General features: G+C 52.1%; 1 protein-coding gene across 4 annotated transcripts; it reads left to right on the top strand.

Annotated features, from left to right (window-relative positions):
* Positions 1-3,107: 3,107 nt before the first annotated feature.
* Positions 3,108-26,404, top strand: FURIN (furin, paired basic amino acid cleaving enzyme). 4 transcript variants are annotated; one of them, XM_088139307.1, is made up of 16 exons: positions 3,108-3,320; positions 8,250-8,558; positions 13,981-14,079; positions 15,048-15,143; positions 15,691-15,819; positions 16,127-16,203; positions 16,422-16,510; positions 16,634-16,806; positions 16,896-17,108; positions 18,136-18,236; positions 18,325-18,428; positions 18,536-18,653; positions 20,493-20,672; positions 20,756-20,880; positions 22,399-22,506; positions 25,029-26,404. In XM_088139307.1, the coding sequence occupies exons 2-16, from the start codon at positions 8,385-8,387 to the stop codon at positions 25,565-25,567; spliced, it is 2,325 nt and encodes a 774-aa protein (XP_087995433.1). In that variant the 5' UTR covers positions 3,108-3,320; positions 8,250-8,384; the 3' UTR covers positions 25,568-26,404. The 4 variants fall into 4 exon arrangements, with proteins under 4 accessions (XP_087995433.1, XP_087995432.1, XP_087995431.1 ...); XM_088139306.1 differs by having other exon boundaries at positions 3,108-3,331; XM_088139305.1 differs by having other exon boundaries at positions 3,108-3,477.
* The last annotated feature ends 70 nt before the right edge of the window (positions 26,405-26,474 follow it).

Genomic DNA, 26,474 nt, shown 5'->3' with positions numbered 1-26,474 from the left:
GCAAGGACTCGTCCAAGCAGTCACTGCAGAGTCAGCAATGACTGAGCGCAGACAAATATATATATATATATATATATATATCTCATTCTTACACCCCAGTGAATTTGGCAGATGCTGTTGCTCCCTGATCTGCAGTACAGAATCCTTGGAAGGGATTTTAGTGGGACTTGCATGCATGAAGGTCCCAAGGCTTCTTGGTTCCCTCTGGGAACATCTCCAGCAAAAGGGGATGGAAGAAGGGGAGCAGCTGGAAAGCTCCCTGATCTTCAGATGGGAGGCAGGAGGCTGGAGAGAGAACCTGACTCCCTTCTGGCATGAGTGACGGCTGGCCTTTGTGAGAGAAGGCTACGGAGAGGGTCAGGACAGGGCAGCCTGTCACATGGGGGGCAGGCCAGTGGGACTGTTACTGGCAGACGTATGATGATAGGTTCTGGGCTGGCCATCAGAGAAGAAAGTGTATGGGTGCTGGTCCTACTTCCTAGAGCCCTGGGCCCCCTCGGCACAGACTAATGATGCACTCCAGGCCTGGTTGCAAGAAGACTCTGCTTCTCCATGATTTGGTTCTGGAGAAACAGAGGCCTGGTGTGTATCACCAACCCCTGGCTGGGAGGGGGGCGTGGGGTTCCTTCTCCCAGATTTGCAGATAATGCAACAGTCATACACCAACAGCAGGAGGGCAGGGATCCTCTGTGACAACTTGACTGTTCCCAGAGGCCCAACTTTAGAGGCGGCTTAGGTGCGTTTATATCTCAGGTTTGGCTTCAGGCACAAGTTGGGGAGCATCCATACCTAAGCCTCTTGAGGTCATCTTGAGGGGACCTCAGTTTCTTTTCCTCTAGTACAGGGTCAGGAGTGACTCAGGAATTACTGGCCTCCATAACAACCATGGGGTTGCTGCAGCTGACACAGCCTGGTTCTAGTTTTCACCTCAGAGCAGTTCGAGTGTGTTCTGAAGGTGGAGGAGTAATCCTTTGACACGGTCTGCTCACTACTTGTTAAGTCTAAAGCTAGTCACTGAGAAGGAAGGGAGGAAGGCTGTATTCTCAGTGGCCTGGTTGCCTAAGAGAGCATATTGTAGCTATGGGTTCTTAAACTCACAGCATGGATAAGCTTGACCACATGGATGTCAGCCCTTTGAGGCTGTCCACACCATGAAAGACTCCACGAGAAGACAGCTTTACTGCAATAGGCTCTAGTAATAGAATCGTGCAAGCCTGATTATGTTTTTCCTCTCCTCCCTCAGCTGCCCCATTGAGTCAGGGAGGAGCCAACCTGAGCCTCCTCCACATGCTGTCTCCCTTCCCAGGGCTCAAGAAATGCTTCTGCCTCTTTGTTTTTGTGACAGCTTCTGCATATTTCCCTCAGTGGCACCTCCAGGAAATTTACAGGGGACAGGATAGGGGAGCAAAGAGATCAGAATGGATAGTTAAAAAATACCTGGAGATTTCAGTGACATGGATGCTTTACCATGAAGCACATAATTAAGAAACACTAGCTAAATTCACAGAACACAGGAAGTTAGAAGGCAGTTCTGAGAACAATCAGGGAGTGGCGACTGTCCTATGAAGAGACATAGAAAGTGTTGGATGTGCCCAGTCATGAGAAGAGATGTCTGAGGGGAGACATAAAAGCTCTCTTCAAATTACTTCCCAAAAAGAGGTCACCTAGAAGGGGGTAAAGACGGCTTCCCTCTGTTCTGGAATGCAGGATGTGGAATAAGGGACTGAAGTTACAAGAAGACAAATTCCAGCTGAAAGTGGGGAAAACCCTCCTAACAGAGCAACCTGACACTGAAACCAGTTCCCCAAAGGGGGCTATTCTTTACTGGACCCATTCAGTCAGAGGCTTAGTGCCATACATGGTGGGGGGGTCTTTCATTTTGATTCCTGCACTCAGCAGGGGGTTGGGGTTGATGGCCTCTGTGGCCCTTTCCGGTTCTAGGATTCTGCAACCCAGTAGCTGAATCCTTGGCCAGCCATTTCATGAAGGCATCTAAGGCATCTACTTCACAACCAAGACAGCACCACTGGAGATACGCCCTTCTTGCTTACACGCCACACTCCTGGCAGCCCTGACCTGGGAGTCTTGCCTGAGACAGACCGGAAGGCAGTGGGAACAAGCAAAGGGATGGGTCAGAGAAAGTGCCCTTCCAACCCTACAGGGAGTGTTGCAGGCATTCCATATTCCCACACACCCGAGAACACTTGCTTGTTAGCAGAGGAACTTTGCCTTTTTGGTTGGCTCCCTAACAAGGGCTAGCAGAGCGGCATCAGTTCATTTTCCAAATTGGGTTGCATACCTCAGAAATGCTCAGACCAGCGTTTCAGCCCTATGAACCCCACAACGTATGACTGGGAAGAAAAGGTATAGATCATCCAGTTCAACGCCTACCAAAATCACTAAATCGGCCAGACCTCATTTGAAAACCTCCAGACAGGGGAAGCCCATCACCCTCTCTCTGCTTAACAGCTGTGACGGTCTAACCGGAACCTCATTTCTTTCACTTTCAGCCTCTTGTTTGCTCTGCAGGAATTGGCCTTCTGGATATGTGCAGGACACTATTATATCTCCATTTAGTTTTCCCCTTGGAAGCTAAACATCTCCCGATCTTCTAATTGTTCTTCATACAACTTGGTTTCCAGACCTTTTATAATTCTCATAGCCTCCCTTGAATCTGTTTCAGCTTTTATGTCCCTTTTAAAGTGCGGTGCCTAGAAGTGGACGAGCACAGACATGGCATAGCGCTTCTCCGCTACTGAAGGCAGCCTAAGATCGCGTTGACCTTTGTAGCCGCTGCATCCCTACAAGCTCAGGCTCAGCGGACGGTCCACTAGGGTTCCTAGACCTTTCCTGGACAGGAGGCCGCCAGCCAGGTCTCCGCAGTCCTCTTCCTGTGCGTGTGGTTCTTTCTACACAGGCGCCAGGCTTGTCACAACTGAACATCTGCTGGATTCAGCCCCGCGACGTCCACCCGACTGCGAATCTTCTGAACCCGGCTTCTTTCTTCTCTGCCTCAGCGCAGCGTCCGCTGCACATTTACAGGATAATCAACGAAGCTACTGAATATCCCTTGGCCGAGGACAGAGCCCGGGGGTCTCCGCGGGATACCGGCTTCCCCAGGGCAAAGCAGAGCCATTGAGCAGCGCTTCCTGGGGGTGGCCGGGCGGCCTCTAACCCGCATTTATGCCCGTTGTCCGCCCGCCCCGCCGAGCCCCGGCTGGGATCCAGGGGCGTTCCTCGCGCCGCCTTCCCTGAGCACCGAGCGAGCACCGGGGCCTCCGCCGCTGAACTTCCGGCTGCAACGCGGACGAGGGAGCCAGGCAGGAAGGGGGTGAGGCGGGGAGAGGGAGGCCGGGAGCGGGCGGCGCCCACGCAAGATGGCAACGAGGAAAGCGGCGCCCCTTCCGCGCCCGAGTCGGGCCGCGTCGCGTGGCTCCTGCGCCGGGAAGGGCTTCGGACGGCGCTCGCCGGCAGAGGGTGAGGGCGCGGCGGCCAGGTGGAGCGGGCGCTGCCCGCCCTGGCGCCCGCGTTGGAGGGGCGCCGCGGGCCGAATCGCCAGCAGCGGCGGGGGACGCGAGGGCTCAGCCCGAGGATCGCCTCCCCGGGCTGCCTCGGCGGAGAGACGGCCCCGGGGCGCGCCCCCGCGCTGCCCGGCTGCGGGCCCTCGGCCGGCGCAGGAGGGAGGTGCCAGTCCCGAGGCCGCCCCCGCCGCCGCCCGCACGTAAACAAGCGTCGGGCCGCCTGCCAGCCTGCGGGGCGGGGGCAGCTCCGGCTGGGCTTCCCGGTCCGCCCTCCCGCCCGCCGAGATGACGCTGCTCCCGCTCGCCCAGGGGCCGAGCGGGCAGCCGCTGTGAGCAGACCCAGCGCGAGCCGCGGGCGCGGAAGGTAAGGCGGCCGGCCGTCCGGCCGGCGGGGGAGACCCACTCGCGGGCCTGCTGCGGCTCGGCTTCCCTGGCTGAAGGGCGCGGGCCACCGGGGAGGGCAAGGAGGGAGAGCGCGCGGGTGGCAGCGCCGGGCTTGGCCGCCTTTCAGCCCGGGCGCTCGGCTTTCACAAGGCCTGCGAGGGCAGCTGCCGCGGCCACTTCCTGCTGCCGCCGCCGCCGCTGCCCGCTCGCCTTCCCCGCCGCCATCTGGTCGCTGCGGCGCGGGGGCGGAGGAGGCGCGCTGCTTTCCCGGCCAGCCTGGCCGGCCGGCGGGCGAACGAAAGGGCGGACGGACAGGCAAGCAGCCCCGCTGCGCGGCGGGTCCCGGGCCAGGGGTTGCTGGAGCGGCCGGCCGGCCGGGCGGCCAGCCAGGAGTGCCTTCAAGCTCCTTTGGAGAGAAAGCTGCGCTGGGGGCGGGCGCCGCCGCCTGAGGCCGGTAGCTGCCTGCGGTGCGTGCGGTGGGTGAGCTGCGCGCTTGCAGCCTCGGAACGCCCGGCACTTACCTTAAATGCCGGACACCCATCGTATTCGTATCGCGACGGGAAAAGCGCTCAGGCCAGCTGACCGAACTGAAGACTGAATGCGTGTTGAAAACTCAGGAGCCAATTAACGCGTTCAGGACCAAGAAGATCGCCTAACACTTTGGTCCCTCCGGAAGGGCTGTATCTTGCGCGCGCGCGTGCGTGAGTGAGAACGCACAGGACTGCCACGGAGGCTCCCTTGGGTGATTTGGGACCAGTCGCTTTCTCTCAGCCCCCCTGCCACACAAGGTGGTGGTGGTGGTGGTTGTAGAAAAAATGGGAGGACGGACCGATGTAGCCTGCTCTGAGCTCTTGCAGGAAAAACAGGGAAATAAGACTACCCCGCAAGTGAATCAGGGAGAATGTTCCATTTTCGGGGGGTTACCCTGTATGGGAAAACTGCTCCTCTTGTACTTTGAGCCTGTGAAATAAAAACTTGCTTATAAACATCTTTAGCAACATGAATGTCCTTAGGGATGCTGGATTTCTGACTCCTGGATTTGTTTTTATATAGGCTAGTTTAGCCAGCTTGTTCTCAAAAATTCTGGCCTAGACTCTCAAGTGATTTTTTTCTGAGCTAGAGGCACACTTTTAATCTAGCCCTCCTTATCTGTGCTCATCTGTAGCAAGCCAAGAACAAGAATGTAAGGTTGCATGGATTGTGTGGTCTGGCCCCAAAGAGCCATCCTGTGTTTGATGTTTCCGTTGGTCTGCTTTCCCCCCAGACTAACTGCCATTTCTGTCTGAAGCACAGCTCCCCTGGAAGTCATCCCCCTTGCATAGCAGCAGAGCTTAAAAACAGCCTCTTGCTGGCACCTGTGGACCTTTGCAGGCATCAGGTGATCTCAGAGGCCCACACCAATCCATTGCTTGGGGTTCGCCAACTTGTTTTCTGGGAATTATCAGAAGTTGTGCAAGAGTAAGGAGATGTTAAGCATGTGTAGGAATTTCCATACCCTCCCTTGAGCGCCCATCCCCGCATTAGTGAGGATTTTTTTTTCTTTTTTTGACTCTTCCAAGAATACTCAGTGGGGGGAGAGTAGGTGGGGAGGAAAGTAGGAGAGTAGAAGGTAATGAATCAGAATTTGGGCTTGGCTGTTTGTGTGAGATTTGCCTGCTGAAACTACACCTTTTCCTGTGGGCACCTTAGAGTAGTCAAGTTCTCATGTAAGTTCTGCTGTCAGAAGGGGCCCATAGTCAGCCCCCATCACCTTCCTGATCCATGGGGCAAAATAAACGTGTTGTTGAGAACTTGAGGATTAGAGGGCTGAGCACCCAATGGCAGGCTTGCACCTTGATTTCTTTGGGGCCTGAGGAGAGTAGGGTATATTGTGCGTAAAGTAGGCATCTTAGCTGAAATGCAGTTATGTGGTTAGGAAGTGGTTGTCTGCTGGAAGCTGCTGGAGGACTTGAGTGAATCTGGTTACCCTTTTTCACCCTTTAGACATTGAAGTAGTTGGAAAGAAAATGACACTTGGCAAATCCATGTTGAAACATGTCTGTTTGTGCCCATATTCTTCCTTTGCTCCATTCTGCTAATAAAGCCAGGGTTAATCATTGAGAAAGCTGCTACTCGTGTCTGCCCAGAAGTTATAAATTGGTGCTAAGAATGGTCTTGATCCCATGTTGTTGGGAAGGCCCAGCACAGGTGCCTTGAAAGCAAGGGCTCTGAGACAAGGGAACCTGCTTAAATTGAGTGGGGGGTGATGTGGCTTCCTTGGGGGTGTATTTTGGAGAAGCGTCAAGAGAAATGCTCAATGCTAAGAGGGTGACTGACTCGGAATTAAATTCCAAATGAGGTCTGGGTCATGAGTGTAAGGAGGCATGAAAAACTCTAAACTGCAGGTTCCTAAAAGCCTATTCAAGTGAATGTCTAGAGGCAGCTCTTTAACTAATTGAACCAGAGCGAACAAAGGAGATGGGGTCCCAATGGGAGTCTTCGCATATTTAGCTCAGAAAGCCAAAATCTGAGTGGAGGGCAAGGGAACAGAGGTTGACCAACAGCCCACCAGGTGACCTGGTAGGTCTCTGGTGTGCCCCACTGCTGGCACTGTGCCCAGGGAGGCCTCTTGGATACCTTGCCATGAGGCAGGTGGCCTGAACTTCTCTCCTCCTGGAGATGCCTGTGCTATATCAGTTACTCTGCCAGAATAGAGAGCTCCTGGTTGTCCTTTGCCACGCACATACCCATCCACTCGTCCAGGCAGAACCTGTTCCTTGGTCAGAGTGGCATTTCCTTGAATTACAGGAATGGCTGTGATCTGTTCCTTAAGCCCAGCCTCCAAAGAAGGGGGTTTTGTTGGCTCGGTCAGTTAATAAGCTTGCTCTGCTACAAGGTTGGTTAAAATGTGAAGGCTGGAGGTCACTGTTGATACAGGGCCAGACCAGGAGCACCCAGTGCTGTGAAATTAAGTGATGTGGCTGGGCAGAATATCCTCTGTTCTCCAGCTCCCCTGACTGCTTCTGCTGGCTCATCTCTCCACTGACTCTTCAGCTTTGGAAACAGAGGTCCCGGGTTCAGTCCCTGATGCCTTCAGCTGGAAACCAGGACATTCTCTGCTGGAGAGCTTGGGGAGACATATACAACAGGCAGCAAAGAGTTCCCTTCTGACTGGGCTTTTGGATCACTTCTGGCCGGAGCATGGAGATGAGAGAGTCAAATGTAAACAGTGGCTGCCCACAGAACAAATGGGATCAATACCTTTCCCTGCACTGCTGTGTCAGCAAGGGAGGGTTTGGGGTCAGTGTACAAGTGGCTGTGCTCTCGAGGGCTTTCCATCCCGCATGCCCCTGGTTCTCCCAGCTTGCTGCCTGTGTGGATTGCATCATTCTTGTTCACTTCAGCCAGTGCTTGTGGGAGATCATGGAGAGATTCAGAGTTTAGGTGATATTTGGTTCAGAAAGCAAGAGAAGAGCCTTGGGTGGAGGTGGCTGTCTGGAACCCATTTTATCCCCCCCCCTTTTTTTTTTTGCAAATGTGTTTCCTTTTCTTGGCAAACTTGTTCATTTATTTATAATAGGTTTTCAACTTTCCTTTTTTCTGTAAGCTCCAAATGAGATTTAGTCCCAGGGCTCCAAAAAAAGTAATAACAAAGAAGGTATAATGCAGAATGGTTTGAGGTATGTGCTTTATTTACTAAATTGGTAGCCACTTAACAGAACACAAACTCTGAGTGGTTCACCTATACAAATGCGTCTGTGTTGCGTGGCAAAGGGTCCTTATTGCGAGGGAACCAAAGTCCTGGTCTTCTGGCCTTGCAGCCTCACTTGGATGGCTTCTGGCTGCGCATTAGCAAGGGGCCGGGGGTGGCTTCGCTGAGTCGATGCACCCGCTCCCATGGCAGGCCTGTGTGTCCCCTGCAGGGAAGACTGCGGAGCCCACCCGGTGTACCCTGCCCCAGGCTCCTCTCGCCGCCTCGGCTTGAGTTCCTCACCACGCTCCTGGTGGGTGTCTGGGAACAGCTTCCTTTCTTGCATTTGTCTTGGGTTCGGCCTCTCCTTTGGGTCCTTCAAAAGTGGGGACTGAAGCCCCTCCCATCCCAAAAGAGGGCAGCTCGTAGTCCGTCCTATAGAGCCTTGAGCAGTGGGGGGTTGCGCCTCTGCCATGCATGAGGAGGCCCCTCGCCTGGGCTCAGGAACTCGGGAAATGGTGCTTCAGGATGGTAACTCCCCTCTGGCCCACTTGGGTCCCATTGGCTGATGTGGAGCACGGCCTCTGCCATGTCTTGGTTTCCTCTTCTCCCCATTTTGTGGCTGGTGGGGGAGGAGGTCTAGTCTGAGCCTGGCACTTTCCTTTTGCTTCCAGGCGCTGCGCAGTTGACGACACCCGCTCTTCGTCCCCTGGAGCTCACCCTCATGCTTCCTCGGGCTGACTGAGCCCTGCTGGGCAGAGCGAGGGCCTCCCCTGGCTGCCCAGCTTGGCTGTTTCCTCCTGGCTTTCATGGATCTGAGGCTCCCCTTGCTGCTTTTGTGGTGGGCTCTGACCCTGGCCCTCCTGGTCAGAGAGGGACTCAGCCAGCACGTCTACACCAACACCTGGGCTGTCCTGGTACCTGCAGGTTTGCAGGAAGCTGAACGGATGGCCAGGAAGCATGGCTTCCTCAACCTGGGACCGGTGAGTTACTTCCTTGCAGCATTCGTGTGTACAAGAGCAAAGGGGTTGTACTCTGCATGGGAGGTCTGCGCCACTTCTGAGGGAGGGGCCTGCAGAGGGTGCTGTTCTGCCTGCTGTGGGGCCTTACAGGGATGAATTCCCTTGGGGATACCAGAAGTGCCAAAGAAGCAGCCAGTGTGGAATGGTTGCTTGAGATCCTGACTTGTAGGTCCTGATACTTGGAGCGATGGAGGAGTCTTCTCCGCAGCACTCGCTGCCCCCCGGGCAGCATTTGGAGCAATTTGCTTTCCCTGAATTCATTCCTGTGCTGGCTTCTCCTTTTGGAAGCAGGTCTCAGTTTTCTGTTTGGGTACCCAGTCTGGTGCCGGGTCGTTGGGCTGTCTGTCTGCCTTTGCCAGTCATAAGTGCCCCACAAGTAAGAAGGGGCAGTGGCATCCTTTAGGAAAGGACATTTGAGGTTGGCTTTTTGGAAATAGCTCTTTCTGGATGACTAGTCAGCTATCTCTGTTCTGGCAGGCTCTTATCTTGGCAGTGATGATGTTGGCAGACGGCCCAGCTGCCCAGTGTTGATGCGGGACTTATGCCCGCTTGCCTTGGCAAGCAATGTGGCCGGCAATGGCAGTTCCCACCCATTGTGCTTGTGCTGAGGGCCAGCAATGGCTCACACATCACCTACCATGTGAGGAAGAGGAACAGTGCTTACCTGAGGCTTTTCCAGGGGCTGTTTCATGCCACATCAGGAGTCCTAAGTCACTTGAGAGACAAAGACCTTTATTTAATGAACTTTTGAAGATCACTGCTTTTTCTTAGATGTGTGGAGCATTGTCTTGAGAAAGGAGTGTTATGTAAGACATGATCATTTACAGTGTTCGCACACAGAGGAGGAGAGGAGAGAACGAGAGAGCTGAGAGATGGTTGCGATGCAGCTGGGGAGTGTCGGTGGGGTAAGAAGCCTTGGTCTCTTCTGAGTCCAGAAGAAATGGGGTTACATCACCTACTGAGTGGCAGCTTTGCTGTTTTGTGATGAAATCTCTGTTTTGTTTTACAATTATCTTGAGGTTAGAGAGAGTGTCCTCTGGAGATAAGTCCCCCTACTGCTGGTGTTTGCAATGCCAATGGCTTCACTGGGTTAAGATTAGACAAGAATGAAATATACTGCTCATTAAAGTCACACTTTCTTTATAGTCTGAGTCTTAGGGTTATCTTAGCTTTTCTCTTTCAACCCCCCCCCCCCATTCCATTTTGAAGGATGAGAAATTTAAAATAATGGGTAGAAGTATTGAATGTCACTAACACATGCACTTCTAAGTCACTCTGAACGTTACAGATACTTCAAGGGAATTACCAAATGGAGGCCCACGAGGTACGGTCCTGGTCCCTGCGCTGTTCAACATTTTTATCAGCGTTCCAGATGAGGGAGTTCAGGGAACACTTATTAGATTTGCAGATGATACAAAGCTGGAAAAGTGGCTGATACGTCAGGTGAAAAACAGAGCATTCAAACAGGTCTAGGTAGGCTTGAGCAGTGGGTTGAAATGAATAAGTTCCGTATCTGAGTAGGAAACATGCAAGGCACAAATACAGGATTGGGGAGACCTGGAGCATGAACAGGAGCATTGAGCCCAGATCCTGGAAGCAGCGTTTCACTCCACTTTGTCCTGGCTGGAGTTGGGAAAGCCTGAAAAATGAGATATTAAGACCCAAACACAAACTATATCAAAGAGAAAGAAAAATGGGAGATACACAGAGCCCAGCCTGGTTGCATAAAGAACTCTCTGATAAACTGGAAAACAAAAAGGAGAAGCTTAAAAAATGGAAAGTGGGGTATATAAGAAAATCAGGGAATAGCCATAATCTGTAAGGATGGAGTCAGGAAAGCTAAGGTTCAGAATGAGCTGAGGCTTGCAATGAGCACCAAAGATAACCAGAAAGTTTTTGAGGAAAGCTAAGGAAGCAATTGATCTGCTGGTTGGAGAAGTCAGCGAGATGGTGACAGGCAACGGGGAAAAGACTGAATTGCTTAATTCCCATTTTGCATCTGTCTTTTTGCAAAAGTAAAAGTTGGTCCAACTTGTCAGAAGGTGCACTATGGGGGGCAGAAGATCAAACGTAGGTCAAAATAGTCAGGAAGTGATGAGAGAATACCTCGCTGCTTTGAATGAATTCAGTTCTCTGTGACCAAACGGATTATATCCTAGGGCACTAACGAAACTGGCAATGGGATCTCAGAACCACAGACTGTAACTTTTGAGAACTTCTGGACTGAAGTGCCAGAAGATTGAAGAAGAGCTAAATTTCTTCCCATGTTTTTAAAAAAGGGAAAAAAGTGGGCCCAAGAAACTATAGACCCGTCAGCTTGACATCAGTATCTGGGAAAATCCTAGAAAAGATCATCAAGTAGTGGGTTATAAGCACTTGCAAAGGAACAAGGTGATTACTAGCAGCCAGTGTGGATTTGTTAAAAACAGGTCATGCCAGCAAATTTGTCTTTTTGGACAAAGTGGCTAGATTAGTAGAGCAAGGGAATGCTGTGGATGTTCTGTGCTTAGACTTCAATAAGGCATTTGATAAGGTTGATGAGAACCTCCTTCTTGATACAATGGAACTGTGTGGGGTGGATGGACCCACTACCAGATGGATTCCTGTTGAACAACTGTATCCAACAAGTGGTCCTGAATGGATCTATGTCTACAAGGAGGGAACTATGCAGTGGGGTATTTCAAGGTTTTGACCTGGGCCCAGCCCTCTTCATTATTGTCATAAATGACTCAGATGAGGGGATAGAAGGGATGCTCAGCAAATGTACGGAAGACACAGAACTGGGGTCAGGGGTGGTGTTGGATGTTTCAGACCTTGGGAACTCAGAGGGGGCAGCAAGGGAGAAAGTTGTTACAGAAGAGATTTTTGAGGGGGGAAGGGAGGGGGGAAGCATTTCTACTTACAAGTAATTCTACCTCTCATACTACTTTTCTCCCCATTCTCTTTTCCAGTCACAGATCTGTGTATATATTCCATCTTAAGGCTATGCTCTGTGCATTTGACCAAGTGGCAAGATTATGCAGAGATGTGCCTTGTCCTTCAGGTGTCACAAGGCTCTTTGTTATTTTAGCTCTGGGTAGTTCTTTAACCTGGAGTTAGGTTTATTCATCTCCTGTGGCTGTGGTATCCTTGGTTCTACAGAAGAAGAGGCATGTGGAGTCCTTGGGGTTCTCTGAGCTTGGTTCTTTTCTTGCAAACGTTTCATTACCCAGCTAGGTAACATCTTCAGTGCTAAAATGGGATGGGGTTTGCTCTCTATTTATATACTGTGGCCTGCCTTGCCAGTGCTGGTGGGGTGGGGGTTTTGTTTTGCTCCTCTGGTAGTTCCTTGATTAGCATCTGTTCACTGCTTGATTGTGTGCCTGCTGGTAACCTTTGCTTATCTGGATGATGATTGCTGGTGAGGAGATCTTCTGGTCTTTTGTCTCTTTTGAATAGTATGTAGATGCTGTTAATCTCTATGTGCCTGTTAATTGCTGCCTTGTCTGAATGCCAAGCTTCCAAGAATTCTCTTGCATTTTTGGATTTAGCTTGGTCTAAAATGCTGACAGTTTCCCAGTTAAAACTATGGTTGAGTCTCTCTATGTGTTGTGAGATTTAAGGAATTTTCATCATGTCTTCTGACTCATGTCTTGGTGCTCGTGGATGCACTCTGCTAGTCTTCTGCCTGTCTGTCCTACGTAGTGTTTGTTACAGTCCTTACACTGTATGTTGTAGATGACTCCTGTTTTTTCTTCTTGTGCTACTGGGTCTTTTGGTTTACTTAAGATATTTTGGAGTGAGCCTTGTAAGAGCCATTCCAATTTCCATCTGATGTGGCCCACTCAGCATCCCAGTTTCCCCTCAGGGAGGCGAGAGGCAGCCATGGATTTACTTGGTTCTGTCTTCATCAAGAACATGTGATAAGGCATTCAGGCAAGGCGGGGACATCTTCCGAATCTGAGAACTGAGAAACAACTTGGGAGCAATTAGGTGCCCTCTGTAGAACTCCTGCATGATGTTCCATCTGTGCTGTCCGTTTCTTAATTTTGAACCCAGCCAGCCTCTCCACTCATCCCCCTTCAGTCCAGGAAGGCCAAATGTGCTTTCTCCACTGGCTCTGAAGCAGTCCTGCGCTAAAGGAGAGTAGATCTTGACCTTTGGGGTGACTTGGTACTATCATATTCCTGCTCAGATGTCTTAACTTTTTCCTAGGGCTAAACAGCTTCCAATCTCTCTGTAGGACACCGTTTCTACCCCCTTGATCACCCTTATTCTTTTCTGAGCCTTTTCATTATCCCTGAGTCCTCCTTAAAACAGTGGTGCCTACAAACAGGCATAGTTCCTGAGGTGGGGTTTATCTAAATTATTATCATTATCATTATCATTATCATTATCATTATCATTATCATTATCATTATCATTATCATTATCATTATCATTATCATTTATTATTATTTAAATCAGTAAGATAAGATTAGTCTGGAAATACTTATTCTTGAAAAATCTGTGCTGATTTCTGGTAACATCTGCCTTTTTTTCAGGATGCTTACAAATCAGTCTCTTTAGCATCTCTTCTAAAATCTTCCCAGACACATTGATAGGCTGGTGGGTCTGTACTTTTCTGGATCTTTCTGGTTTTGAAAATAGGGCATTTGACAGATGGGTCTTCACCATTTTTCCAGATTTTCTCAAAGAAGTACATCAAAATTTGGCAGACTAACAGCTAGTTTGTGTCAGCACCGTAGGATTCAATTCATCTGTTCCTGGACATTTAAGCTCATTCCAAGAAAATTACTATTTCCTAACCATCTTTCTGTCAGTCCTCAAATTTCAGTCCTTGCAGAGTGAGCATTTGCTGCTCCCGTCCTTTGATGTTTTCTTCAAGGACTACGGGGAGCATTAGTGCCACATTGGTCTGGGGTGCGAAGACACCACAGCCATTGGCGGTCACAGTTGCTGACTTTTTCTTTCCTCATGGCTCAGTGCAGTTTCTCAGAACACGCAGCACCTTTGGTCACGATCCACTTCCTGCCAAGCAGTCCTTCTTCCTCACAGCAGGCAGAGGAGGAAGACGGTGACCACAGTGCTGCCCTCAGAGGGGTTGTGTCGGTAGCTCATGTTTCAGCTCTTGAGAGGGCAGCCCCGGGGATGCTTCTTTTGAGGCTGTTCTCAAGGTAGGATCTCTTTAGCCTCTCAGCTCGGCTCGGCAGTTTGGGGAGCAGAGGAAGCCAATGGGAGCAGAAGGTAGAGCCGGTTCTTGCTCACGAGGAACGGTTGCCTCACTGATCCCGCCGCAAAGCGTTTGCAGTCCACCCCTGCTGTGGGCATTGGCCCACGCCTATGGAGCCAGGTCTAGAATTAACCTGGCTTGCTTGTCTCCCTCTCTTCTCACTTGCCTTAGATTGTCGGGGACTATTACCACTTCTACCACCGGGCTGTGGCAAAGCGGTCCCTCTCACCACACCGTTCCTGGCACAGCTCCTTGTCCAGAGAGCCGCAGGTGAGTTCCCTGCAAGTATGAAAGCTGGCCCTACAGTGTCGGCCACAGAACGAGGGAGTTGGCCTGGAGTGCTGCATGTGCGAATCTTGCCTTGTCAGGCTCCAGGGTCTCCTTCTGGGCTCCCGCAAGCCACCTGTCGCTTTTTCTTGCATTGCCCAGAAGGGAGCGGAGCGACTGCTCTCCTGGTTCTTGATCTGCCAAGGGTTTGGGCTGACGGTCTTCGGGGAGAAGGAGACCCTAAGGCCTGGCAGGAGCTGGAGATGCTTAATTTGTTCATTTACGCCAAGGAGCTCAAAGCAAGGTGTGTAGCTCTGGCCTCTCTTCCAGGTGGATCAACTCAGTGATAAGTTAAGCTGAGAGAGATGAGGCAGTTCGGAACCTGAATCTGCCCAGGCCTGTTGGCAAGGCTGGTCTGCTGCTGCCCAAGCTGGGCTTCCTTTGCCTGGGGGACAGAGGTTTGAGGGGAAGGCCGAGGCAAAGCCCCTTCGCTTGGTTATTAGAAGGGTGTCTTGCTGGCCCCCCAAGGCCTGTGTGCTGAGTGGGGCAGGGCAGTGGGGGACTTTAGGGCTGATCAGAGGCTCAGGAAGGTTGTCTTGGAAGACAGACTGAGAAAAGGGAATCCCATCAACTGAAAACCTTTAATCTCTTTTGGCCAGAATTGCACCACTATGCGAAGGCATGGCGCATGCAGCAAACACGTGGGAGTGCCTCCACTGGATCTGTGTAGCTGTAAAGAGAGTTTCCTTTGTTAGAAAAGGGCCTCTGGGGCATGGCCAGAGAGGGGCCCTGCAGTTTGGACAACTCTGTGGGACTGGGTGTGTGTGGTCCTTGTAGGAGTAGGTGCAAGATTGCTCTCCAAAGTGGCCTGCACTTTTTGACTTAAATATTTGCCCAGCTATATTTCTTGGCCTTGTTGCACCTGGCATCTGTGGGAGGCTGGCAGGATGCACATGAACATCTTTCCCCAGGTGCTCTGGCTGGAACAGCAAGTTGCCAAGCGCCGGACCAAGCGAGATGTCTTCCTAGAGCCAACGGATCCAAAGTTCCCACAGCAGTGGTACCTGGTAAGTGAAGATGCTTCCTTGGCATGACCAGAGTTGCCTGAACAAGAGGCCCTCTCTGAAACTGCAGCGCAAGGGCAGAATGCCCTGTCCATTCTGACCTGGCCACGTGCAGAGGGACAGCATTTAATCACTTCAGCAGGAGAGATGGAGACTGCAATATTCCCTGATCGCTGTATCCCAAAGAGGGCTTCGCCTTGTTCTCTTCTCTTCTCTCCCCAAAGATCAAAGGCCGCGGATGGCCAGCCTTTGCGAGGGCAGCAGGGGGGCAGCGGTAGGACTTGCCACTGCAGGAATGTGGCACAGAGAACGCTGAAGCTGACCAGGGTGGGGGGCAGAGAGCCCAAGAGGGCCAGAAGGGCGTTCCTATCTGGATGAATGTGTGATGCTCGAAAAGGGGGAAGGGGCCAGAGAGGTTGAGCCCTAGGGGGAGCATTGGGGGATTTCCCCTCTGCACGGTTTGAGGATTATTGGCTGGAAGCATTCCTCTTCAGGAAGGGGGAGATGGGCTGGTTCCTGGGGTGAGTGGTTTGCTGCTCCTTTCTTGCAGTCCAACAGCCACCAGGGAGACCTGAATGTGCGGGAGGCCTGGCAGCAGGGCTACACTGGCCGAGGGGTCGTTGTCTCAATCTTGGATGATGGCATTGAGAAGAACCACCCTGATCTGGAAGCCAATTATGTAAGTGAAGGATGGGCCCAGGGCCTCTCCAGCTTGCCCCTCGGATCTGGAGTGCTCTCTCCCGGGAGGGGAGGACAGAGGCCTTCCTGGGGCCCCAGCACAGCTGCCCCTTGCGGGAGGGCCCACGTGTCTTGCTGAGCCTAGCACAGGCCCATCAGGGCACAGGTCTTCCCCACTGGCCAGCAGGCTGGTCTCCAAGGTGGCCGGTGTCCTCATCTCTCTGGCCCCTTATGGGGGAGAGGCAGCTTCTTCCGTGCAGGTGAAGGGGCAGTGAGCTAGTGCCCCAGAGGCTTCTCTCTTTCCCCAGGACCCCGCTGCCAGCTTTGATGTGAATGACCAGGATCCGGATCCTCAGCCTCGCTACACGCAAATGAACGACAACAGGTGGGAGGGAGGTGTGGCAGGCTTGTGGGGGTTGCTGGGGACACGGCCTGGGATGGGGCGTTGGGATTTGGCTTCTGGTGAGAGACACCTTTGTGGAGTTCTGCCCCTTGCTAGTGCCGCATTTTGGGACTTTATCCCCACAACTGCACACTTGCTAGTACAGGCTGCAAAGAAGAAGATCTGCAGGCGCGGTCTCAGCATTTTCTGTCCCATTGCAGGCACGGCACTCGGTGTGCGGGTGAAGTGGCCGCTGTGGCCAACAATGGTATCTGTGGTGTGGGTGTAGCCTACAATGCCAAGATTGGAGGTGAGGAGCCTGCTGGAGGAGCGCCCCAGTGGCTCTGAGGGCTGTTGGGCTGGGAGGGCGCCAGCCAACTTCTGGGGTCAGTTGGCCGGAGGCATCCAAAACCAGTGACCGTCTTTACCCTAGGCGTCCGTATGCTAGATGGGGAAGTGACGGATGCTGTGGAAGCCCGCTCCTTGGGCCTTAACCCCGACCACATTCACATCTACAGTGCCAGCTGGGGCCCAGAAGACGATGGCAAGACGGTGGATGGCCCTGCCCACCTTGCCGAAGAGGCCTTTCACCGGGGCGTGAGCCAGGTGAGGGGGTGAGCTGGGCGGGCAGCTCAGGGCCAGTTGGGGCAGACCCCAAGGCCCCCTCCACTTGCTTCACCCAACCCTTCTCTCAGGGCCGCCACGGGCTTGGCTCCATCTTCGTCTGGGCCTCGGGGAATGGTGGCCGTGAACACGACAGTTGCAACTGTGATGGCTACACCAACAGCATCTACACACTCTCCATCAGCAGCACCACGCAGTACGGCAACGTGCCCTGGTACAGTGAGGCCTGTTCCTCCACCCTGGCCACCACCTACAGCAGCGGCAGCCAGAACGAGAAACAGATTGTGAGTCCCATCTGTGCCCAGGGGCACAGTCCCCCAAGCCTAAGGACAGGAACGTGTTCAGTGACACCCAGACAGCTCTGAATCAAATCCCACTGCTGGGACTGGGCAGCGTGGTTGGGACAAGAGATCGCAAATCAGAGTTGGAATGATTCGATTCTGTAGCTTATTGCAAAAATAGAATAATTACATGAACCAGCTTACAGGATTAGTAATTTGTCTGGAGTGGGAAGAGGGATGCAGAGGGATAGTGGGGGGAAGGAAGGCAGGGAGACTGTAAGCCCCTTGTTCCTTGGAGGCCTGGATAGCTGTAGGGTTGGGAGGGAGGAACAGGAGAAAGAGAAATGCTAGAAGGGGGAAAAGCTGTGAAAGCAGCAGCGATGGCCTGGAGCTCTGAGTCTGCTCCTTGCATGTCATGGAGGGCAGAGGGCAGTCGCTCTGGTTCTTAGCGAGAAGGTGCTTCTTGTTACCTGCAGGCATCCGTGGCAGAGGGTAGTGGAAGATGGGAGCCAACTGCATTCCCTGGTGGGTCAGATGGCATTGGAAGTAATTAAAATAAAAGACCTGGTTATCCTTCAGGTTGATATCAAAAGCATCTTGGGCCAAAGTTTGGAGGGGTTAAGTGTCCTTCCTCTGTGAGCAAGGGCTTGTGGCTAGACAAATAATTTCTGGATTTTAGGAGGAGGTTTCCTCTCTGCTTGAAAGAGAGGACAAAGTAACTGAGCTTGAGGGCACATTTTTTCCTGTTGGGGATCCAACCAAGGGGAGGTTTAGTGCATAATTTTGGAAGTGTTTCTTCTGGGAGGCCAACTTGGAAGAGGAGCCAGGCGGCTGGGGAGCACCAGCTCTGCAAGAAGACAGCCGGCATCTCCCTCAGTCCCCATGGCCGCTGGACGGGGCCCCTTCCCAGAAGAAATGGAGGTGCTAGGAACCAGCCAATTTGCCGAGGGAAATGTTCAGCTGGCGGGTGAGGCAGCACACCAGACATAGGCCCTGACTCTGCTCTCGCCGTCCTTTCTCCATCCTCCAGGTGACAACTGACCTGTGGCAGAAGTGCACAGAGTCGCACACCGGCACTTCTGCTTCTGCGCCTCTGGCCGCTGGGATCATTGCCCTTGCTCTGGAAGCCAAGTAAGGGGGGAGGGAGAAGTTCCTGTACCCGTGCAAGCCTGGTATGGATGGTGCTGTTGTTGCCAACTCACCTGCTTCTTCTCTGCAGCAAGAACCTGACCTGGCGTGACATGCAGCATCTTGTCGTGCGGACGTCCAAACCTGCCCACCTCAACACCAATGACTGGGCCACCAATGGGGTGGGACGCAAAGGTAAACATGGCGATGAAGTGCAACCAGGTCATGGCAAGTCCCCCCCGCCCAGAAGAGATGCTTAAAAGACATACTGCAGCCCTGACATGTTGTCCATCTTTTTGCAGTCAGTCATTCCTACGGCTACGGACTCCTGGATGCAGGTGCCATGGTGGCTCTTGCCAAAAACTGGACCTCAGTGGGGCCTCAGCGGAAGTGCATCGTCGACATCCTCACACAGCCAAAGTTTGTGTCAAGGGTGGAGGGGTTGGAAATGTCTGTCCTCTTCCCCTAGGCTTGCCCCTCTCCCTCCTGGGGATACAGGAACTTGCTTGTGAGGATGAGCAGCGTGTGTTCTCTCTCAGCGCTGGCCCTGTGCCACCTGTGTCCATAGTATCGTCAGGAGGCACATGGAAGATGCAAGGACACTTCAGGGACCCCGAGAATCAAGGGAAGTCCCCACCCTTTCTTCTTCCTCACAGTGGCCTGACCAAAGCCACCTTTGGGGCAGGCAGAAGGATGGGAGCCAGGAGCACATTAGAGATGAGCCTGTCTACATGTGTTCACTTCCAAAGAGCACCTTGCTGTCCTGGCAGGATTTATTTATTTATGGTGCTGCCCAACTCCAGGCTCACAATATAAAAACAGAATACCAGTACAATAAAAAAAATAAAAAATACAATAAGAGAAATAACAAAAAGGCAGTCCAGACAGCTGACATCAACACATATATCAAACACCTCTAGAAAGGAGCACTCCATCCACTCTGTCCCAAGACTTGGGAGAACAGCCAAGTCTTTAAAGCCTTCCAGAACATCATCAGGGTAGGAGCAACATGGATCTCTGGGGGATCTCATTCCAGAGGGTAGGCACTGCAACAGAGAAAGTATGCCTCTGGCATTCTGATAGATGGCATTGTTTGACTGAAGGGATCCAAAGTGTACCCACTCTTCCCAGCCTCGCCAGAAGTCATGGGAGATAGGCAGTCCCTCAAATAACCTAGCCTTATGTCATGAAGAGCTTTATAGGTGGTAGCCAGCACCTTGAATTTCACCTGGAAGCCCATGGCAACCAGTGCAGCTTGTGCAGCAGAGATGTCATGTGGCCTGTAGCTTCTGAGTGATCTTCAAAGGCAGCCACAGGTGGTCCAACTGTGAGATGACTAGGGCATGAGTGACTGGAGGGTCTCCTGATCTAGGAATGGGCTCAACAGGCCCTCTTTGCCACAGCTGCCATCTGCTGCTCAAGCAGGAGCTGTTAGTCCAGGAGGACTTTCAGATTGCACATCACTCCTGAATGGGGAAGTGCAACCCCATGCACAAGATGGAAAATCCCCAGATCTAAGCTGTACCAACAACTGTAGCCACTGGTCCTTGGTAGGATGGAGTTGGAAAGAGAATCACCACAATATGGTGCCCCCAATCCCCGAACCATGGAGCCAGCTCAGAAGGATATCGTAGTCAATGGTACTGAAAGCCACTGAGAGGCCAAGGAGCACAAGGATGGACGCACCCCTGGCATCCTGGATCCACCACAAGTCATCAACAAGCACAGCCACAGCTGTCTCCATACTGAATCCCAGCCTGAACCCCGACTGAAATGGGTCTAGATAATCTACTTCCAGGGTCTTTTGCAGTTGCAGCCTGACCACCTTCTCAAGAAGCTTCTCTAAAAAGGGAAGGTTGGAGACAGGACGATAGTTGTCTAAAACAGTTGGGTCCAAGGACAGTCTCTTGAGGAGGGGGCACACCACTCCCTCCTTCAAGGTAGAAGGTACCACCCCTCTCTCAAGGAGGCTGACCATTACATGGATCCAACTACAGGTCACCCCCCTGGCTGCCTTAATGATGCAAGAGGGGGCTGGGTCCAACAAACAGTCAGTTGAACTAACTGAACTCTGGTTGAGCCCAGGAGTCCCACTCCCAGTTAAGCAAATCTGGACATTCAGGAGAGCGGCTGCTTGCTTCTTGAAGAGGCAGGAACTCCCTCCTTGGGTCAAGGTGTGCTTTCCGAAGCAGGTCCCATGGCCGCTGGGCTTGCTTGCTCAATCGGCCTCTTGCAGCAAGTGCCCGTTGTGTTCTGCAGGGATATTGGCAAGCGCCTGGAGGTGCGCCAGAAGGTGGATGCCTGTTGGGGAAAGGCCAGCTACGTGGCCCAACTCGAACACGTCCAAGCCAGGCTCACCCTCTCCTACAACCGCCGTGGGGCCCTGGCCATTCACCTGGTCAGCCCAATGGGTACCCGCTCCACTCTGCTGGCTGCCAGGTAAGCTTATCCCTGCACTCTGGTCCAGGAGGCCACATAGCCTCTGTCTGGTCCTCTCCATCACCTCTTTCTGCTCTGGCCAGGCCCCGGGATTACTCTGCTGATGGCTTCAATGACTGGGCCTTCATGACTACTCATTCATGGGATGAAGACCCAGCTGGCGAGTGGGTACTGGAAATTGAGAACACGAGTGAAGCAAACAATTACGGTAACATTTTTTATTCCTCCCTCTTTGTATGACATGAAGCAGACTTCCTTTCTAAGTTATCATCCGTCCACATCTCAGGAAGGCTCTCTCCCGATTGCCGTGGGTGGCTTCAGGCCAGGCATTGCCCCAGTCTTACTCCACGCCATGGGGGAACTCTGGGAGCTATTTTGTCCTCCCCCTTCTGCTGTGTTCCAGATGGCAGAGTGTTGGGAAGAATCACTCAGCCACATGGATCTCTCACCCCAAATCATGCTGCAGAAATTTGACTGGTGTGATTTTGTTACTGTTTTTACAGAATTAAGGGTGGAGAATGGGAGTGGGAGACAAACTGCTCTCATTCCCACTCATCAATTCCCAAAGGAATAACAGCCTGCAAAACAGGTTTCTGGCTATTTTTTCCATGAAGTGGGGAGGTCTTTTTCCTATTCCTATTCCCCCAAAGGCAAAAATAATTCAGCCCCACCCCTTCCAGCAACCTCCAGGGACATCTGTTAATCCTTTGGGAATTACAGTTGTGCTCATAAGTTTACATACCCCTTGCAGAAGTTGTAAGACGTGGACCATTTTGTAACAGGTAGTCCTCGTTTAACAACCCTAACTGGGAACAGAATTTCTGTCACTAAGTGAAGTGGTCGTTAGGTGAAACATCACGTGACCGCACCGCTTAGCGACAGCAGTTCTGGTAGTTCTGGTTGCAGCCTTCCACAGTGCCAACAGCCACCACCTTCATCTGGGGAGCCACTGCCTGTGCTGCCACCCTGCCTCCTCCCCAGCCGGGCCCAGCAAGCTCCCTTCAGCAGACAAGGCTCTGCCACCCTGCCACACTCACTGCATGTGTCCCGGGGACATGCCCTTGCTCAGCATCTGGATCCCAGGCCAGCAATGGGAGGAAGAAGATGGCAGAGGTCAGCTAGTGGCGGGAGCGGAATGCAAGGTGGCCAAAAGGGCAGAGATGGGGGGAGATAGGCGGATGGGGGAGTTGAAGCGCCTGCTGCAGTCATAAATGCAGCTGGGCTGCCAAGTGCCCAAATTTTGGTCACAGGACTGCGGGGGGGCTGCACCAGCCATAACTTTGAGGACCAGTAGTAACTACCATTTGTTCAGCACTGTCATAACTTTGAACAGTCACTGAATGAATGGTCATTAAACAAGGACTATCTATAAATGTGAATGATCAGACAAAACACATTTTTTAAAATTTGTAATGTGATTCAAATTAAACAAATTAAGGCATCACAGAATAGCACAATCATTAAACAAACCATAGCAATGAAAGAAATAATAAAATGGTCCTTTAGTTCTGCAAGGGTTATGTAAACTTATGAGCACAACTGTATGTCCCCAACCCTCAAATTTTGCTTTCCCTCATTCCAGGACTAGCTGGGTAGGAAGAAGGCTAGCGAAATACAACTGCTTCGCTGTCCGGAATCACGGCGTGGGCTTTCCCTTGGATCTGGATGGGCAGAGAAGCTCCTTCTGGATGGCTCATCTCCCTTTCTCTTCTCCCCTGCTTTGCAGGTACCCTCACCAAGTTTGTTCTGGTTCTGTATGGGACGGGCCCTGACCTCCCCAACCAGTTTGAGAGCAGTGGCTGCAAAACCCTGGTCACCAACCAGGCGTGTGTGGGTAAGTTCTAAGGGGAAGCTGCCCATAGAGCCAGCCCCCCGCCCCCTGGTTTCTGCTTGGAAGAGCATCTTAGGATTCTGCTCTCTGGGTGACCCCTGTCCTGGCCCCCCAGTCTTGTGCTCACTCTCTGCTGGGCAGAAGAGCGGGTCTGGGCCTGTGCTGCACGTCCCCCAGCCTGTCTTTTGCTACCGGATAAGTTGGACTCCAGCTGGGTGTGTCTTTTGCTCCCCCCCCCCGACTCCAGGCGGAGGGAGGAGGAAAGCCCGGCAGGGTGGCCAATTTCCTTTCTCTGCCCTGACCGCAGTCCATCCAGCTGGGGACAGTTGGGCTCTCTGCCGCCCTGCTCCACATCCCCTTCAGGTGGGGTAGTTAGCCAAGAAGTGGCTTCAACCACCATCCCCTTTTTTTGGTCTCCTTGAGGTACTAGTAGCCTTCTAAGTGGAGGAAGTGGCATGCATTCCTGCAAGAGCTGTGTGTGCCCCAATTGCCAACTTTGCCAATTGTGACTTTGCCACAGGAAGCAGGACTTTGCCTGGTGCTGTTTCTGTAACTTGTGCTCTGTTTGGGGGAGGCACATGGGAGGCCCAGAGAGTCCCCCTCCCCCAAATGTCCACCCCCCTCCCTTGGACTGTGTGGCTCTTATAGCTCCATCCTTCAATCAACCATCCTCTTCCATATTCCTCATTAGTGTAACTCCATCTTTCTGTGGACATTGTCACAGAATTATTTTTACTTTATTCCAAGTGGCTTCCACATCATCTTTCTGTTCATTTTGTTTTGAGATTAACCCATCTTCTAATCTTTTTTTTCATACAGGATTCGCCCTTTTACTTCCCATAGTCATCCTATTTTTGTTCTTGTCTCTTTTACTTCTTTTCTTCCATGACTTTTTTTTTCTTTTGACACTACCAAATAATGGTGCGTCTCGTGTGTCAGATGCTCTTACCAGCCTTCTATCCTTCCCTTAATTACCTCAGTCTTTCATATCAGTCATGCTTTTTTATTCATTCTTCTTCTCTGAGTATCTACAGGAGACACGTGCTTAAAACATGTGGCCGAAACAAGCAGAGCTTTTTCCCAAGCAGTTACTTAGCACCCATTTATGCCACCCACCTGAATTATTCCTCCCCCAAATCACATTCATTCATAAATCTGTCCAGCAGCTTTTCCAGAACTCCTCTTCTTCCTTTATAACCATTCTCTGGAGTGTAACATCATCAACCTATGAATTCCTACTTTTGCCTGCACCCCAAACGACCCAGAAGATACCAGTTCATACTTCCTGACATACAGTTTGGTCCTTTCATTCATTATGCAACTTACTCCTTCCCTTCCTTGCACGTCTTTATCATCTCCATTCCACAAGAGCCCTCTTCCTTCAGACTTATTACACCCTACCCTACCCTACCCTACCCTACCCTTCCCTTCCCTTCCCTTCCCTTCCCTTCCCTTCCCTTCCCTTCCCTTCCCTTCCCTTCCCTCTTCCCTCTTCCCTTCCCACATTCAATTCATTCCCTGTGTTAATTCCTGCTCCCTGCCATGTACTCCTCCAACATCCCAGCTCACAAGCTGCTCGTGTTGTGGTCCTCACAGATGGGTCCTCAGATACTCAACTCTTTGCTCAGTTAAGGCTTTCACATAACGCTTGCCGTAAGAGAAGGAAATAGCCACTTCAGTTCCCAGCCTTAGCTGAACCCATGCCACACACAATATTCCCTACAGTTGCAGTGGAAAAGCTAAAAGCCAGTGCATATAATCAATTAAAAATAAGAAACTGTGAATAAAAAATAGAAATGCAGTAGTTTTGACAGAAGTACCCGGATTTGGAGGAGCAAAAGCTTGTTAACTGCAAAGCATGGCACAGAAGCACACCAGTTTTCTTAGTAGATTCAGTATTTTTCCCATTGTAAAACAAGAAAAAGTAATCATTAGTGTGATAACTTTTCCAGTTGCATCATTTATTTCATGGGTCCAAATCTTACTTTGAGAAACTCAGAGCAGTTTATATGGGCTCTCAGGTCATCTCCCATCCAGCGACCTTTCATCAGCAGCCACAGGTATAATACTGAGGGTATTAATTTTATTCCTCTATTGTGTCCCTGGAAGTTTTCTGGTTCAGTCTGTTATCTTGTTAGCTAAGCAGGTAGCTTTGACCCTGAACTTGAGATCATCTGACCGAGGCTGCATTCTTTGTTCATTGCAAAGATCCACAGAATGCAGTGGGTTGTTGTTTAGTCGTTAAGTCGTGTCCGACTCTTCGTGACCCCATGAACCATATTGCGCCAGGCCTTCCTGTCCTTCACTGCCTCCCTGAGTTTGCTCAGTTTCATGCTCATTGCTTCAGTGATGCTATCTAACCATCTCATCCTCTGCAGTGGGACTTAAATCCATATGTTTAATGGGAATAAAGTAAGTAGCGGCATGAATACTGATGCCAGCTATCAAGATCAGGACTGGGCTGATCACGTCCCACATTCTCTCCCTGTTGGGTGACCTACTTGCTCTCCTGCTTCTCTTGGCAGTGTGCGAAGAAGGCTTCTACCTCCACCAAAAGACTTGTCTCAAGACCTGTCCGCCCGCCTTTGCTCCAGCCCCAGGGCCGACCCCTGTGGAGAACAGCCTCGACCCCCACCTGCTGCACCACAGGCTGTGCGTGCCCTGCCATCCATCCTGTGCCACCTGCCTAGGACCATCGGCTGCCCAGTGCTTATCCTGCCCAGCTCACGCACATTACAACAGCCAGGAGCACACATGCTCACATCAGATGCAGAGCAGCCGGGCCTCCCCTGCCCTGGGGGAGGGCACGGCTCTTGCCAGCCCCCCTTCCAACCTGCCACTTCTGGTGGCAGGCCTGAGCTGTGCCTTCATTGTCCTGGTGTTCATTGCCGTCTTCCTGGTGCTGCAGCTGCGGTCGGGGCTGTGCCTACATGGGTACAAAGCCTACTCCCTGGAGAGCGGCAACCTCATTGCCTACAAAGGCCTGCCCTCGGACTTGTGGCAGGAGGGGCTGGAGGAGGAGGAGGGCGAGAGGACTGCCTTCATCAGAGACCAAAGACTTTGATGAGTCTGTGGCCCCCGGCGAAGCAGGGAGGGATTAGGGAGCCTGAGCCTTGGCCCCCTGCTGCTCCTGCTCTCTCCTGGGGCTGAGCCCTGTGATTTGTGGGCCAGATGCTGCTGGAGTCACCCTCTTCTGGTTTTAATTCACCAAAGTTTTTTTAAAACTAAACCAGTCTGTCCTGTTATGGTGGGAAGGAGGGGGAGGCATCTTCCTCGTTGGGGCAGGGCTGAGGTGGAGCCTTCCTCTGCCTGGTGGTCCTCAGGCTCCCTCCTGCAGGCGCGGCCTGGCCTGGCCTGGTGTGGCCAGGAGGGCACTGCCCTTGGCCTCCTGGCTGATCTGCTGTCCCCCCCGCCCCCGGCACCTGACTGGACAGGGCAGCTGGGAAGGATGGCCCTGAGGCCACCTCCTTGTGCAGCGCAGCCGGGCTGCCCGAGCCCCCACCCCGCTGCGTGAGCAGGTCTCTTCTGGACCTGTGGAGGGGCGGCCAGCCGGCTGGCTTGCTCACAAGCCCTGCGCAGCTGCTCCCTGGATCTGCCGAACGTTGCTGGAGCTTCCACCTTTCCTCACGTGCCTTCTTGCCCTTCCTCCTCTCGGATGACAATCTGTGGCCGCCGGCCTTGGGGTCCTGGCCTGGCGTCTGCTCACTGGCCTCGGGAGCTGCCTGGTGGAGGTTGTTCGGTTGGGGCTGCCCAGGACACTTTTTCTATAACTTTTTGGTGCACAAATAATTCTTGTAATTTGAAGAAGGAGCCAATTCCTGGGGCCAGTTTTTTTTAATTTAATGGATGTGGATATAACTCTAGAGAGATTAAAGTTTATTAAATGTTGGAACTATGCAAACCTGGTTTCTCCTGCTGCATTCTCTCGGCAGAACCCTCAATCAACCCTTCAACCTTAACCAAGAACTATT

Source organism: Python bivittatus, unplaced genomic scaffold (assembly GCF_059951505.1).
Source record: "Python bivittatus isolate LINGU-HERP-01145 unplaced genomic scaffold, Pbiv_v1 ctg000210_np1212, whole genome shotgun sequence".
Taxonomy (NCBI): Eukaryota; Metazoa; Chordata; class Lepidosauria; order Squamata; family Pythonidae; genus Python; species Python bivittatus.
Note: the sequence above shows the minus strand (reverse complement) of the source record. Positions and strands in the feature narration are given on the sequence as shown.